The sequence below is a fragment of the Psammomys obesus genome, unplaced genomic scaffold (assembly GCF_907164565.1).
Source record: "Psammomys obesus unplaced genomic scaffold, mPsaObe1.curated_primary_1811, whole genome shotgun sequence".
In the NCBI taxonomy this organism is placed as follows: domain Eukaryota; kingdom Metazoa; phylum Chordata; class Mammalia; order Rodentia; family Muridae; genus Psammomys; species Psammomys obesus.
Genome location: NW_026591086.1, coordinates 56,444,619 through 56,458,891, shown reverse-complemented (window position 1 = coordinate 56,458,891; position 14,273 = coordinate 56,444,619). Strand labels below are relative to the sequence as shown.

General features: G+C 46.3%; 1 protein-coding gene across 1 annotated transcript in view; it reads right to left on the bottom strand.

Moving 5' to 3' along the window:
• Cldn10 (claudin 10) overlaps positions 1–14,267 on the bottom strand; it is an 18,246-nt gene extending 3,979 nt beyond the window's left edge. The window contains exons 1-3 of the mRNA XM_055609763.1: positions 14,011–14,267; positions 7,752–7,913; positions 7,584–7,665 (exon numbers count right to left, since the gene is read on the bottom strand). Of these exons, the coding sequence (XP_055465738.1) occupies positions 7,584–7,665; positions 7,752–7,913; positions 14,011–14,230 (464 nt within the window). The 5' untranslated portion in view covers positions 14,231–14,267. The remainder of the gene's footprint in view (positions 1–7,583; positions 7,666–7,751; positions 7,914–14,010) is intronic.
• Between the last annotated feature and the right edge of the window lie 6 nt (positions 14,268–14,273).

The following is a 14,273-nucleotide window of genomic DNA, read 5'->3' as shown; positions in this document are numbered from 1 at the left end:
CGGAGCACACACAGTACAAACAGCACAGTGAATACACAGCACACACACAGCACAGTGCACACACAGCACAGTGCACACACAGCACACACAGTACAGAGCAGTGGGCTGCACACTCCGTTCATACTTTAGCCCTTTAACCTCCACAGCCCCCCTAAGAAAAGCGACTGGGGACCACTCATTGTCATGTCCTGATCCTGCGCCCTGGTCTCCACTTCCGACTTGATTTGCCACTCGTGGGGTCTCCTTTGCTCCCTCATGCCACCCCATGCATGCCAAGCCAGGCCCCATGCCCCTGTGTTCCGGATGGACGGCAGATGGTCAGCCCGACAGCTCCACCCGTGGATCCTATAGTCTAGTGAGACTAGTCAGACATTAAGCAAATAACTTCAGTACAGTGCTATGAATCCTAACAATAGAATTCAAAGAGCATGTCCGTGCAAACAGACCCGACCCCAGCTCTGCCAGATACATACAAACAGGGATGAGTAAGGACACGGAAAGGACACGCCCTTGCTCTCGGCACTTGTGTTTTTGAACACACATCGCCATTCACTCCTCACTACAGTTCTGAGACAGGAGTATAAGGCTCCTTATTCTGCAAATGAGAACCAGGGAGACTAAGTTACTGCCCCATATTTCAGTGTAGTTCACGGCAGAACCCAGACTTAGCAGCCCCTGACTGTGACTCCAAACCTGGGCTCTTACCTCTTGCTCTCACAGCAAATGAGAATATTTTTGTGAATATTTTTAAAATCCCGGCCAGTGCAACCTACTTTTAGTTCCCATTTCAGAAAGGTTCTCCCTCCCTGGCTCATTAAGTTCTCAGTGGCTCCAGAACCATGGGGTGTGGAATTTTTTTCCAAAAGCCCTGGGGCTGTCTTTTCACCCAACAGCACAGAGGGGAGGGAAATCGTTAAAGCCAGGGCGGGCTGAGCAGCCCCTCCAAAAACAAGGTGGCTACAAGTGAGAACACCTCATCCTTTAATGACCTTAATGAAGGTCACGGTCTCTTTAGAGTACACCGTCCTTGCTTTAATTAAAAATGGCAATAGCCAAAATAAATGTCATTTCCCTTAATGCAAAACAATAGGTTTTGGGGGGGAATGTTAAAAATCTAGTATGTACACCTGCGTGCTGTTCACATGCATATTTCAAAACTGAATTCCACTCATGAGCCAGCTGTTTAGACAGCACTGTCTGGTGCAAACAGCTTCGTACTGTCTGAGGGCCACAGCAGGGTGAGTTTCCATAAACGGCGCTCTGTAGGGATCACGCGCACACACGATCCACACACGCTGCTGAGTAGAGGGGGCTGTGGGGCCATCCCCGGCCATCCCCGGCCATCCCGGGGGTGCCACAGCCCACTCCTTCCTGTAAGACGCCCCCCCCGCGCCTTCTGCTCACAGTCCCCCCCACTGCCCACAGTCTAGCATCCCACAGCAATTACAGAGCAGTGCAGGGGCCCCTGCTCAGCATCAAATGAGGACAAGAAATTCTAAATTACATGTCATGGGATCTTCAAGGGAAATTTTCAAATTTGAGAAACCAAAACAAAAATGGACTTTTTATTTTCTTCCTTTGCAGAGCTTTGTGTGTGCCGCCTCTCAGCATATGGTGGCTGCCTTAGGTAGTTTAGAGTTCTACAAACAATGTATTAATGGTGGGACCCTTGAGTTCTTCCTCTGTGCTACTGTAGCAGCTGCTTTTATATTTTTTTTTAAATAAACATGTTGCAAAGATTTTATTTAACACATTAGCGAGTTATGAAAGATGGATAAGTGTCAGAAATTATCCCAAGGTACATTAAAAAGACAAGCGATCAAGAATGCTGAAGTGAATCCCCAAATAGATGTAAAAACTAATCTGTTGTTTTCATTTCTTTCTTCTTAACTGAAATTTGGTCACCTTGAGCCAGCATTTTCCCAATATGTTATTTTCTCTAATCTTTGTCAACACTGTCCCTCCATGTTTCTGTGATGGGGCAGCTGCGTGACCCCAAGAGACCAGGACCCAGACCACACTGCAGGCTCTCACCATGTCTTGGGGTGCCTTCCTGTCTCACACTGCACGGGTGATCAGTGAAAGTCTTGATTGGAATAACCTTACCGGCTACTCATGGAAACTCAGAAGCCATCTACAGTGGAGCTGGACGTCACGGTAGCCAAGGTAAAGTTGAGTGGGAGTATCTCGTGCCCCGGGTGCCACCACTGGTTTCGAAAACAAATCCATTACTTAGCAACGCCCCTGCTATTGATCTCCTCCAGCAGTGTGGATAATTGGGGGTTCACCTGGCCTGGATCTGGTGCTGAGTCACAGTGCCGACAGAGAGTTCAGGGACATTTACAGGCAGCTCTGAAGCTGACAGGGCTGTCCTTTAAGATAGGAAGTCCCTAACAGCAAATACTGTCCTGAGACCCTTCTGGGAGCTCTCTGTGGCCAAGTCTGTGCTGAAATCTCCATGGGGCAACACTGAGATAATAGGTACAGATGGACCCAAGGGAAAAAAAAAAACCCTGAACAATTAAAACACTTCCAACGTTCCTGCAGAATCCTCACCAGCCTAGCAGAAAACAACTGGGAACCAAAGCGGGTTGTGGGAAGACTGTGGGGTGAATTCTGATACAGACAATCTCACAGGGTCTGTCTACCTGACAGCTTCCGAGAGCATCTAATTGTCAACTTAGTGCAGTCATACAGCTGGCCGGAAATCAACAGAAAAAAATTGCCTTACTTGCATGGGTTTTCTTAATGGTTGCACATTAACTTCCTTTTGAAGCATCCTTTTACTTGAGAGCCAAGTGTTGTAAACCATTATTCCTTCTACTAGGCTCCTACCATCCAGCAAGCATTTATTCTATTGCTAATCTCAAGATACTGTAAAAGGTGAGGTTCCGCCGTGTGAAGATACACGTAAGGACCTACGCGTAAGAGCTAACGTTTTTGTAGTATTTATTATGCACTAACAGATATGACTTTAAACCTTGAACTATGGCATCTTACCTAACCATTGCAACCTCTTATTCTCACTCTAGAGATTCAGAACACAAAGCAGGGGAATGACTCGACACTTCAAGACTCTCCAACTGGGAAGTGGCAGAGCCGATTTACTCCAGGCAGCTTGGGCCCAGGATCCTTCCTGGTGTTTTTGGTTCTGAGCCTCGCCTTTAAAGGCTGAGCCATCTCTCCAGCCCCAGGATTCTCTCTTCATCCTCTTACACTTATCTCAAAAGCAAATGTCTTCCATTTACAGAAAGTCATCGACCCTTCCTTTGCTGCTGAGTTACCACCTTTGCTGCAAACATCTATAGCATGGACTTGCTATGAGGCTACAAGGAGTCCAACAATTAACATGCATTCTCTTTTTCATGGTACTCCCTGTCTGGTCTGGGAGACAAAGTAATAAACCAGCAAGTAGGGTTACAAAGTTGGCAGAAAGCGCAAAGGGACTCCCCCAGGGGTAACCCTCTCCTAGGAGGCAAGGTGGGAAGGCTGGTCACAGCGTGACCAGTTTATGAAGGGACAGAGCTAAGCTGCCAGAGCCCAGGGTAAACTGACAGGAAGAATTACGCCACAGGCTAGTCAGTGGAAATGAAATAGCGTTGGCAAACATTTGCTATCCCGGTTGATTTTTAAAGGTTCACTAGCCGAACAAGCATCCGGGGAATTCCAGTAAGCAGAGGTGACCTGTTTCTGAGCAGAAGCCACAGAATCACACCTTCTTACTGTCAAGTTTGCTTTACTCTTGGTGTTAACACTTCCATATAACCTCCTACCCAGAAGCCTATGGTCTCTTAATCAACCTCAGCTCATTTTCAAAATAACCTTGTGAGCAGAGTCACCTTAAACACACATCCACAGAGAAGTATTTGATGGAGGTGCAAGAGAAAAGTTCAGTAGCCTGGAAGGTCGCTGGAACACCAGCAAGGTTTCTATTCAACCAGAAACCAGAACGAGATGATCTATCTGAAAGTACCTCTCCTCTCCTTCCCCTTCCCTTTCATTCCTTCCCCTCCCTCTCTTCTTCTGTCTCTCGGCCCTCCACCCCATTCCTGCCTTTCCCTCATATGCTGACAACTGAACCTGGACTGCCTTCCTATCAAGCACAGGATCGACCTCTGAGCCCCAGCCCCAGCCTGGCAAGCACTGATTTCTAACTACTAAATAGCCAAAATAGTAAAAAGATTTTACCTAAGTATAGTCTAAATCCTAAAGTCTCAAATCAAATATTCCAGGAATGGAGAGCATTTCACAGTAAAGCTGAAAACAGAAAAGCCTTAAGGCTTAGACCCATGCATGAGACTCGGAGGCCACGCATGACAGACGCATCCACACAGCAGAGGGTCCCAGATAACACTGTCCTGTTCCCTTAAATGGACCAGGTCATAGGCTGCAACTTTGCTTGATTTGAAAAGCAGCCTCTTTCTGCTGGTCAGTTGTAACTTGGAACAGTTCATTTATGAAAACAAGACATTCAGGAAGCTAGTGGTTTGGCCAACAAAGCAAGGATAAGAATAATGTTATCATGTGGGCTGTGAGTATTGCTTTGGGGTACCTATTAGCATAAGCTTGTGGGAGGGTAGATTTTTTTATTTGTAAGGTTTTGTTTTAATAAAAAGGAGGAAGTTGGTTTGAAATGCCTAAAGGAAAGAGAAGGGGTTGTTTTCAAGTCTTGGGAAATGCCCATGTAGGAGTTGTGCAAACAGAATCATCCCGTGGATGAAAAACCAAAGACAAAGGGGAACCAGCAAAAACGCAAACACAGGTGCCATTTACACGCTAGGATTCTGTCAAATGTAAGATGGAAAAAAATTGTTAGGATAGGTGTTTGGGGGGTGCATTTTAGAATAAAGGCCAGTAACTCCACTGCATAACAATATAGCTACCAGACTTTTGACCCAGCTCTACCCTTGAAGCCACTCATGTTTTTCTCATGCATAAAGCTACACTGGGTTCCTTGCACGATCAACTCCTCATAGAAATTTGTTGATGAGCTTGGCTATGTTTTCCCAACTTTTGCAGCCTGGGTGAATATAACAGAGATAATGTGGAGATCTGCAAAGCTCTATTTCTGGAGAGAAGTGTCATGAAATTCAACAGCATCAACAAACCAACAAGTGAAAACCGGGTCCCAAGATCTGGCCTGTCCCCCAGCACATTTTAGGGCTTGGGCACATGAGTATAATTCAAACCAGAGCTTCAGCGGACACTGGCAAACATCTTCAGTGCTTTGCTCAAGGACCCAAATATGTGGGGCTCACAATGCTTACAGCCGTACCTCTGGGGCTACCACCGGGAGAAGACGCTCGGTAACTGTATGGAGCCTAATGTATGGCCCGTGTGGGAAGAGGAACGTGACCGTGCCTCCCAGCTCCACCCACAAAGTCTTGCTTGCTCGGACTGCCGACACAGGGGATGTTCTGCAGGCATCTAAAAGGACCAGAGTCTACAGTGACAGTGTCATGTGCAGATGCTGTGGTAGGCAGACAGAACTGAAGACAACGCTTTCTGACCTCAAGAAAGCTATGGAATCCTCATGCTGGTCTACTACAGCAGCAAAGAAACAGCAAGAATCCCTCCTCCCCTGAGTTGGCAGAGTCACGAGCTGTGACTCCCACACATTCACAGTGAACTTGAAATCAGACAGCAATTACTAAACTGTAGCTAAGCCACTCTTCCCTGAACAAGCTGAGTCAAAGCCTTGCTTTAAAGATGACTTGTCAAGACCTATGGAGCCAGTGTAATTCTCTGTTGGGAGCCAACACGCAGCCTTTGGGTTTTCTACTCCCTCCAAGAAAGTGTTGATTACAAAATAAAACATCAGCTGAAATTGTGATCATCAGTCAGTTGGCTTCTGAAGACATATTTGGTTTATATGAAGCCTGGATTCCTGTCACTCATTTATAGTTCTCAAGTCTAACCATTCCTTGATCCAACTAGAATTTACTGAGATTGTGAAGTCTCAGCTTTCACCTCAGGGTTTGGTATCATGTGCGTATGTTCAAATCTAACTTTCAAAAATAAGAAGGAAGCTGAGCCTATGACCCTAGCACTCAGCATGCTGAGGCGGGAGAATCATAGGTCGTGCCTAGCCTGGGCTACATAGCAAGACTATACCTCTAAAATACAAAACACAACAGAAAAAAAAGAAGTAGTTTGGAGAACACTTCAAAATCAGGATATATGTTTCTAACATAGGTAGAAGAGTAAAAGTTATATTGGGTCCAAGGACAATAGGGTTTATTTGTTACCTAATTAATAAAATTTCCAAATGGAAACAATTTTAAAATAAATGTATGACAGAAACTCTATAATAAAAAAGTACATGTAGCATCTAGTTTCAAAATTATGAAATCAGTATAATAAATTGGACATTTTAGAGCATGGATTCTACAGAACTCCGCCTCCTGGTTTGAAATGTGGACTAATTTAGTCCAACTTCCTGTCAAAAGGCTTCTCCCCTAGCTTCCAGAAAGAGAATCAATCTCGAGAGAGAGCCTGTTTCATGAAGACATTACAGAAGTGAAGTAATTTGATTGAACCCCTGCAATGCTGTGCCTCAGCATGAAGAGACCAGTATGTGTTAATATAATTCTCACTAAATATCACAACTCGAGATACTCTGACTTGTATCAGCTACGCTAAAGAGAGAACTAGAAATTCTCTGAAGACTTCTAAATGCACAAGGAAAAAGCAATGCCAACTTGACCAATTATTTCTATACTTGACCTTTAAAATTTTTATAGTATGGGCTGGAGAGATGGCTCAGAGGTTAAGAGCACTGTCTGCTCTTCCAGCACCCACATGGTGGCTCACAACCATCTCTAATGAGATTTGGTGCCCTCTTCTGGTAGCAGCTGTACATGCAAGACAGAATACTGTATACATAGTAAATAAATAAATTAAAAAAAAATACTGAAGCCTGAAATATAATTGCCAGCCTGATTGAGAGCAAAAACACCCCCACGCCACCTCACCCCACCCTAAACACACACACACACACACACACACACACACACACACACACACCACACACTCCTATTCCTATAGAAGTGCGTCAGCATAGTTTTATGAAGGCAAAGGTCTAATATATGTTTGATTATTTCTCATTTGGAGTCCCTGTGTTTTCCCCAATCTAAAGAAATAATCATAGGGACCCTATAAAAAGCAGCGGCCCTTAGCTCAGAAACCATAACCAACCGAAAAGCTGACATGTTAGTCCGAGGCACTCGCCAGCAGGGGTGAGTGCCACTCTCCTGCAGCTCTGCCGGAAAGCCTCACGGTGCTGGCTAGGTGAGGCAAACTCCGAGGCCCAGAGGCTAGCGCTGAGCAAACATGGTTCCGAATGAACAATCAAGGCAAGCTTTTGAACGTTTCATCTCATAGCTTAGCACTCTTTTCCTCCCATCTTCCGTCACTCCAACTTTTCCTGAATTCCCTTCAATTTTATGATGTAAAATTTTATATTAGAGACTGCCACTTACCAACAAATTTCATTTTCAAAAGCTGTGTAGGATATTTGACATTTATATGCATTATTTTTTTTTCTGTGAGCTAGGAACTTATAGACTGAAAACAACACTTACTTTTGCTCCATATAGAGAGGATCAAAGAATTCGGTTGTGATTTTGTTTGCGTACAGCGAACAGCCTGTCATGGAACACAGACCTGCAAAACACCACCGGGAAAGTGCTGCAGTCAGAGTTGTGCCATCACGCCCAGAAGCTCTTGTTCGCCTGGAGGTTACTGTTTACCTGACAGTATGAATACAATCCCAGCCAAGCAAGCGATTTTCGCTTTGGCTTTTTCTGAGCCTCCGACTTTGGTACACTTCATTCCAAAGAGTGCAAAGATGGACCCGAAAAAGCCCAGGCTGACGGCGGCGATCATGAGTCCTCTGCACGCCTGGATATAACCTGTAATCAGAGCAGGTCCTTTATGTCATCACAGAGTGCACAGCTCTCCAGAAAGCAAGCCTCGCTCTGCACGGTCACGTGGGAGGGCCGTTAGCCTGCCTCAGTGGGAAAAAACAGTAACACGATGGTTAATACATGCAAACGAATCTGTCTGAGAAGCCCATTCTGTGCCACACACTTTAAGGCCCACCTTATGAGCAGCCTCTGGCTAGATCTTTCTGTTATTCCTGTATTTACTGAGGTGGAAACTTTGGTACGCAAAGGTTCTGTGACTTGCTGCGGATAAGCTGGAGAACGGGAGAAAGGATCCCACCCTGGAATGGATTATTAAGGTCAAGCCTCTCATTCTAAGTCGTTAGGGTATCAGCCTTCTCCACAGACACCATGTGGGGTCTGGCACTATAAAATCAGAATGTTTGCACCTGGGCAGCCAGCTCTCCCGGTGTCAGTGGAAGTTTGTAAGTGAGACGAGCGTTGGCGCGCCACGGTGAATCTAAGAATTGTTTTAGCGCCACTACTACTGTTAGGGTGTTTATCATAAAGCTGAGCTTTAGGAGACGCTGCCTAAAAGAGGAGGAACTTATAATTAAGCCAACTGTTTGGATGCAAATGAGAGCCTGTGTTAGCTTGTCAGCTGGCTCCTCCTGAGCCATTCATGTCCTCAGTTGTAGTTGATTTGCGTAGCTGGGGTGCTGAGCTTCAGCAGAGCTTTGGGGCGGGCACCGACCCATTCTAAACTAACAGAATTCAAAGCGATACAGCATTCCCATACAAGCCACTTTCATGCCAGTCGGACAACACTGTGTTTCAGTCTGATGCAGCGAGAGGGCACTTACCAGGTGTGGGCAAACACACACATCGTGTTTACCCTGGGAGTTAAGCCTTTCTAATAAAAGCAAAAGGACAAAAAGCCTCCTACGCGTCAACATAAGCAACAGTGCCCTGTCGTTATTTAGTGTCCAAGCAAAGCCAATGATAATTAATACGAGCAAGCCGATAATTATACACTTGTGGAATAAATGTTCGTGGTCTCCTGTCCGTGCTTCTGTGGGAAAGAATGGAATTAAAGGTTTGAGTCCTGTTCCTAGGATCATCCATGTTGAAAGGCACAGGGAGCTGTTCCTTCGTGACGTAACAAACCCTCACGCCCCGTAAACTCAGACTGCCGTGGCAATGCCTTCAGCCTTGGAGTGCGAAACTGATTTCACTGGGGCAGAGACTATTGAAAACAGCAGACGAAACTTATTTTCAGTGATTTGGGACAATGGAGGCTGCTTTTGTTAACAACAATGGTGCTGCAAGGCTGAGTGTGTGTGAGTGTGTGTGTCTGTGTGTCTGTGTCTGTATGAGTATGTCTGTGTATGTTTATGTGTGTCTGTGGGAGTGTGTCTATGTGTGAGTGTGTCTATTGTGTGTCTCAGTGTGAATATGTCTATGTGTGTTTATGTGTGTGTGAATGACTATGTCTGTGTGTGTGTGTGTCTGAGTCTCTTCTACTAAACACTGAACCAGAATCTATTTTAAACTTTAGCCAGGAGGCTTCTAGGTGCAGCACAAGAGCGGAAACAAGACAGAGAGAAGGCCTCCCACCACCTTAAAAAGTCGAAGTGTCTGCAGGGACCATCGAAAGCGTCTCCCTGTTGACCACAAAAACTACAGGCAGCAAATAGGTTGCATTTAGCTTATTCTGAATGTAGACATTAACCAACAATAGTAAAAGGATAGATACACACCCATGTGGGCCCACGCAAACACATATAAACACAAAACCACACACAAAATACACACACACAAATGCAGCAGTTCCTTTGGTCAGTGTGGGATATGTTTTGTTTCAAAACTCCCATGAGATCACAAATAATACTGACCTCTATATACACATTTTGCTATAAATACATGATAAAAATTTACAGATTAAGTACAGAAAAAATGAACAGCAACTATAGGCTGGGCTTGGGAAACACAGGCCTGTAACCCCAGAACTCTGACAAGGAGGCAGGAGGATGCATTCAAAGCTAGCCTAAGCTTCCCAGTGAGACACTGTTTCAGAAAAAATAATAATTAAGTAAAATAGAATAATTAACAGCTTATTTGAATAAGATGTATTCAAACTTATAGATTCTTTAATTTTGGAAATCTTCATTTACTATTTTGGGCTATAGTTGCCCTTGGGCCATTGAAAGCCAGGACAGGAAAATCGTGGGGAAAAGGAAACTTTCGTGTGTATTTGGGAAAGACAGAAACACACATTACTTTATTATGCACCATAATCCACAGCTGCATCAGCTTTCTTACAGGCTTTATCGCAGGGAGAGAGATGGTCTGGAATTTACCAAGGGCGAAGTTCTACAGATTGGTCATTTAGAACAGGGAATGTGTTTCCCTACATGGTAAACACTGGTTAGAATGCCAGTCCAACTCATTCAGCCTGCAAGGCAGGGAAAAGAACAGCAGTTTTTACACTTCAGAAAAAGGATTTTTTTTCCCCCTGCAACTCTCAATTTGAAGTCTCCTCTCTCTGACCTTGCCTGATCTAGGCACAGACTTGAGTGGGTGGGGGATCAAGCCAGTTCTCATTCTGTCTAGCTCTGGTCCTTCTTCACTGCAACCCAGAACCGTGGTGTGCAGGGCACTGAGCTCCACTCTGGCTCCAAGAATGCAAAGGACAGCTTGCTAGCTTTCTGCATGCAGTGAGGACAATGGCTGTCCTGATTTCTCTGTAATGGGCTGCCAGCCGTGAGAGGAACGGTTGTAGTGCTAATTAGCCTGAAGTTTGTGAACTGGGGCCCGCCAGTCCTTAAAACATCCAGAAGCTCAGGCCTTCGGTGAGTCCAGCACACTCTCAGAGTTTATCTTTCACAAGGCAGACCTCTACACCCCACTTTCAATAGCTCCCGAGGGCAAACTTAGAAGTCACATCATCAAGAGAAGTGGCAGCAAACGCCCAGTCAAGGAGGCCATTATTTCTGACAGGTCTAATTTACTGACACCGTTAATAGCTAATTAACACATTAAAGTGCTGAGGCATGAACGTACTTACTTAGAAGTTCTCAAGGTATAATTTATAGTTAATTCTCCTGCAAGAAATGGCTAACACCCCCATTAGCAAAAATGGGTGGCACAGGGGAAAACAACCCGGCACAGAAGTCCCAGCATGCTTCCCTGGAGCGTGGGCTAGCGAGAAACAGAAACCAACAGTTCCTTCAACTGTGAAGTTTTCAGACGGTTTCTTGGATCAAAGGAGATGCAAGAAGCCTTCAAGGTAACCCTTGAGAATTAAATGTCTTCCCAAAGATGTGCCCTTTACTTCCAGCTGCAAATCAGCAGCCTACTAAGCTGCTGATTAACGGGCAGGAGTGCAGGCTCTTGCTATCCTAGTAGCTTGGTGTGTTTGTGCAAAGAATAGTGGATGAGGGAAGGCAAGCCGCTGAATGTCAGTTCCCACACTCCCATTAATACACTGCATGTCCTTCATTACCGAACGATCTCTCTGCATCTCCATCATTGGGGAATGATCACAGGGTGAATGGCATGAGGGTAAAAAACTGCCAGAGAACCCCTTCTGCCATACCAAGGTGGAAGTCTAGGCAGATGTGACTGCCTGCTAACACAGCACAGCCCACAATCTATGTGTTAGCTTCACCACACCTCATGAATCCTGGAGGGAAACCTGAGGCAACAGTGATTCCACCAGAGGATGAGAAACCAGAGCCCTGACTCCAGCTAGGACATTTCCCACAAGGTAGCATGAGTCACCAACCTTTTCTCTTGGCATTTCCAATGCAGAGCCTACGCCTGGCTTAGGCAGGGCCAACATAGGACTGTTCTGGTCTGTAGCCACTAGAGACCAAAGAAAGGTGGCTTTCTCCTTGTACTTCAAATACCAGGCTCAGCACCCAGCATACCTGTCCTGGAAATCCAAGGTAGAGAGATGGCAGGGTTGGGACGGAGGGCACTGCTCTGGAAAGTTCCACTTGTAGTGGGGGAGGGGAGACCAACTCCCTTTTGTGTGAAAAAGTAGCTATGGCTGAGCCCTGGTTTCTTGTAGTTGAAAATGTGCTTGCTAGTACAGCAGAGGGCGAAGTCACCAAGGGGCAGAATGATAGTTGTAATTCCAGCATCATTGTCAACGTTCAGCATGGAAAAATGGCATCACTTAGACAAGAACTGGGCTCAGATTGCACAAAGGAATCTGGGATTCACACACACACACACACACACACACACACACACAGCAGAAGAAACAACACAAGTCTTGTCATGAGATATAAATAGAAAAAAGGAGAAATGGCCAATAAATAAGCTTAAAAGGCCAGACTCAGTAAGGAGAAAGCAGATTAAAGCAACATTTTAAGTAAGGCCACAGCTATAATGTGCAACTCTGCATGGGAACGGAGGTGAGGAAGCGGCAAAGCAGCCGCCCTGATGCTCTTGGTAGAATGCAATCTGGCAGTGTGAACTGGGTATCAACATGCATGATCTTCTGGTCTGGCAACAGAACGGTGCACAGCATATACATGCACACGAAGAGGTGACTAGTAAGAGTTCCAGCAAGGCACTGACAGCAGAGGACAGGTGGAAAGGGTCCAGTGCCCACCAGGGTATCCAGACTAGTGAGACGTAGGCAGCAGCTAAACAGTTTCTCTATCTGTACCAACTGCAGAGATGTTGTTAATTTAAGAATAGTATGGAACATATCATTTCTGGTTGAAAAAATGTTTCTGGTCATGTGAGCATGCCCATTTTGCCTATGTGCATAAATGAGTGGCATGTCCAGCGCCTGCCTAACTCACAGTCTAGATGCCGAGGACTGTGTCCTATATCCTCGTCTGTACCCAGCCTGCCTGAGCCACAGAACATTTCCACCCTCACAGCAGATACACAGAGGGAAACCCCACTGTCTGTCCTCAACGCTTGAGGGAGTATTGCCTTCTCTCTCTCCTCTTCCTTGTCCCCCAACTGTCCTAGCCAGCTATCTCAACAATGGAGTTACAAACAGAATAGTCCTAGAACATATTGTAAATCCCGTGTTCCGGAATGTAAACCATAGAAACAAGAGCTAGTCTGTTGTCTCTCGAGTGTGTGCTCTGCTGAGCACAGGAAACTCCCCAGCGATGCATGCAATCAACAGTGTTCCAGCCACTTGTTTTACACAGCAGGGCCCAGCCCTGGGCCTTCTACCAGCTTCCACCCGACACTGAAATTGAGCAACAGCTTGCTTTTTGCGGCAAGCACTGTCTTAGGGGAATCAAGTCTTCTATTTACCCAGCTAGGCAAATAAAAAAAAATGCAAGAGGAATAATAAAGAAAAGGAAAACACCTCAAATCTAGAAGTAACGCAAGCTGCTCTTCTTAAGTTTCTGCCCGAGTCCATTTAGTTGCGTGTAAAATCCTGGAAGAGCCTAGAACTCGAGCGAGCATTGTGCTGGTGCTGTATCGACTGTATTCTGGAAACTAAACGCCCAGGTTTCTATGTCAATATCTATCTGCAAAAAAAACCAAGTGAGGAAGACCCAGAATGCTCGCACGAAACTTGGAAGTGCACTCTCTCGTTCTGTTGATTCCTGCTGGCCAGCGTTCCCTGCCCTCTGCAGCCACTTCGCCCCCGCATGGGCAAGGGCTACTTATTTTCCTGAAACTTAAAGGAAGTTTTAAGCTCAAGCCGTCAAGTCTGTAGGAGGGATTTTAAGGAAAACAACAACAAAAAATGCAATATGGTTCTTTCCCCCCACTTCTCTGTGCCTGGTGATTCAAAGCGTCAGCGAACCGACTAACGGGCTCTCAGGGCGAGCATTCATGGATCTCAGCTGTGGTCATTTAAGGAGAATGAGAATTTGGTGGTGGGGTGGCAAACCTCTGTGCCCCGCTGTTTCCAGACAGACAGAAATAGCCCTGTCGCTCCCAACCACCTGAATCGAGTCTACGCTTCTCCACCCAGGGTTCCCAGGGTCCGGGACAGCCCTCTGTAGACGGCGGGGATCTAGACCCTCCCGGGGCAGTGAGGCCCCCTCCCTCCCGGGGGTCCCTGCGAGGGCGCGCCCGCCAGGAAAGCCAGCGAGGGGCAGGGATGGGGATGGGGCCCCGAAGGGATGCAGACCATCCAGCGCCAGCATGGAGGGGAAGTCCTTGCAGTTGGCGACACCGGTGGAGTCGGTAACGCACATCTTCCACAGATTGGCAAAATAGGTGGCGGTGGTGATGACGGTGCCATCGATGGTGGACACCTTCCAGTAGTCGGTGGGCAGCGTGGAGGACACCAGCACCCAGCCCGAGATGGACACTACGAAGGCGATGATTTCCAAGGCGGTGTTAGCCATGCCGCCGGCTGCAGCAGCGCTGGCGCTCGCTCCCACTCGGCGC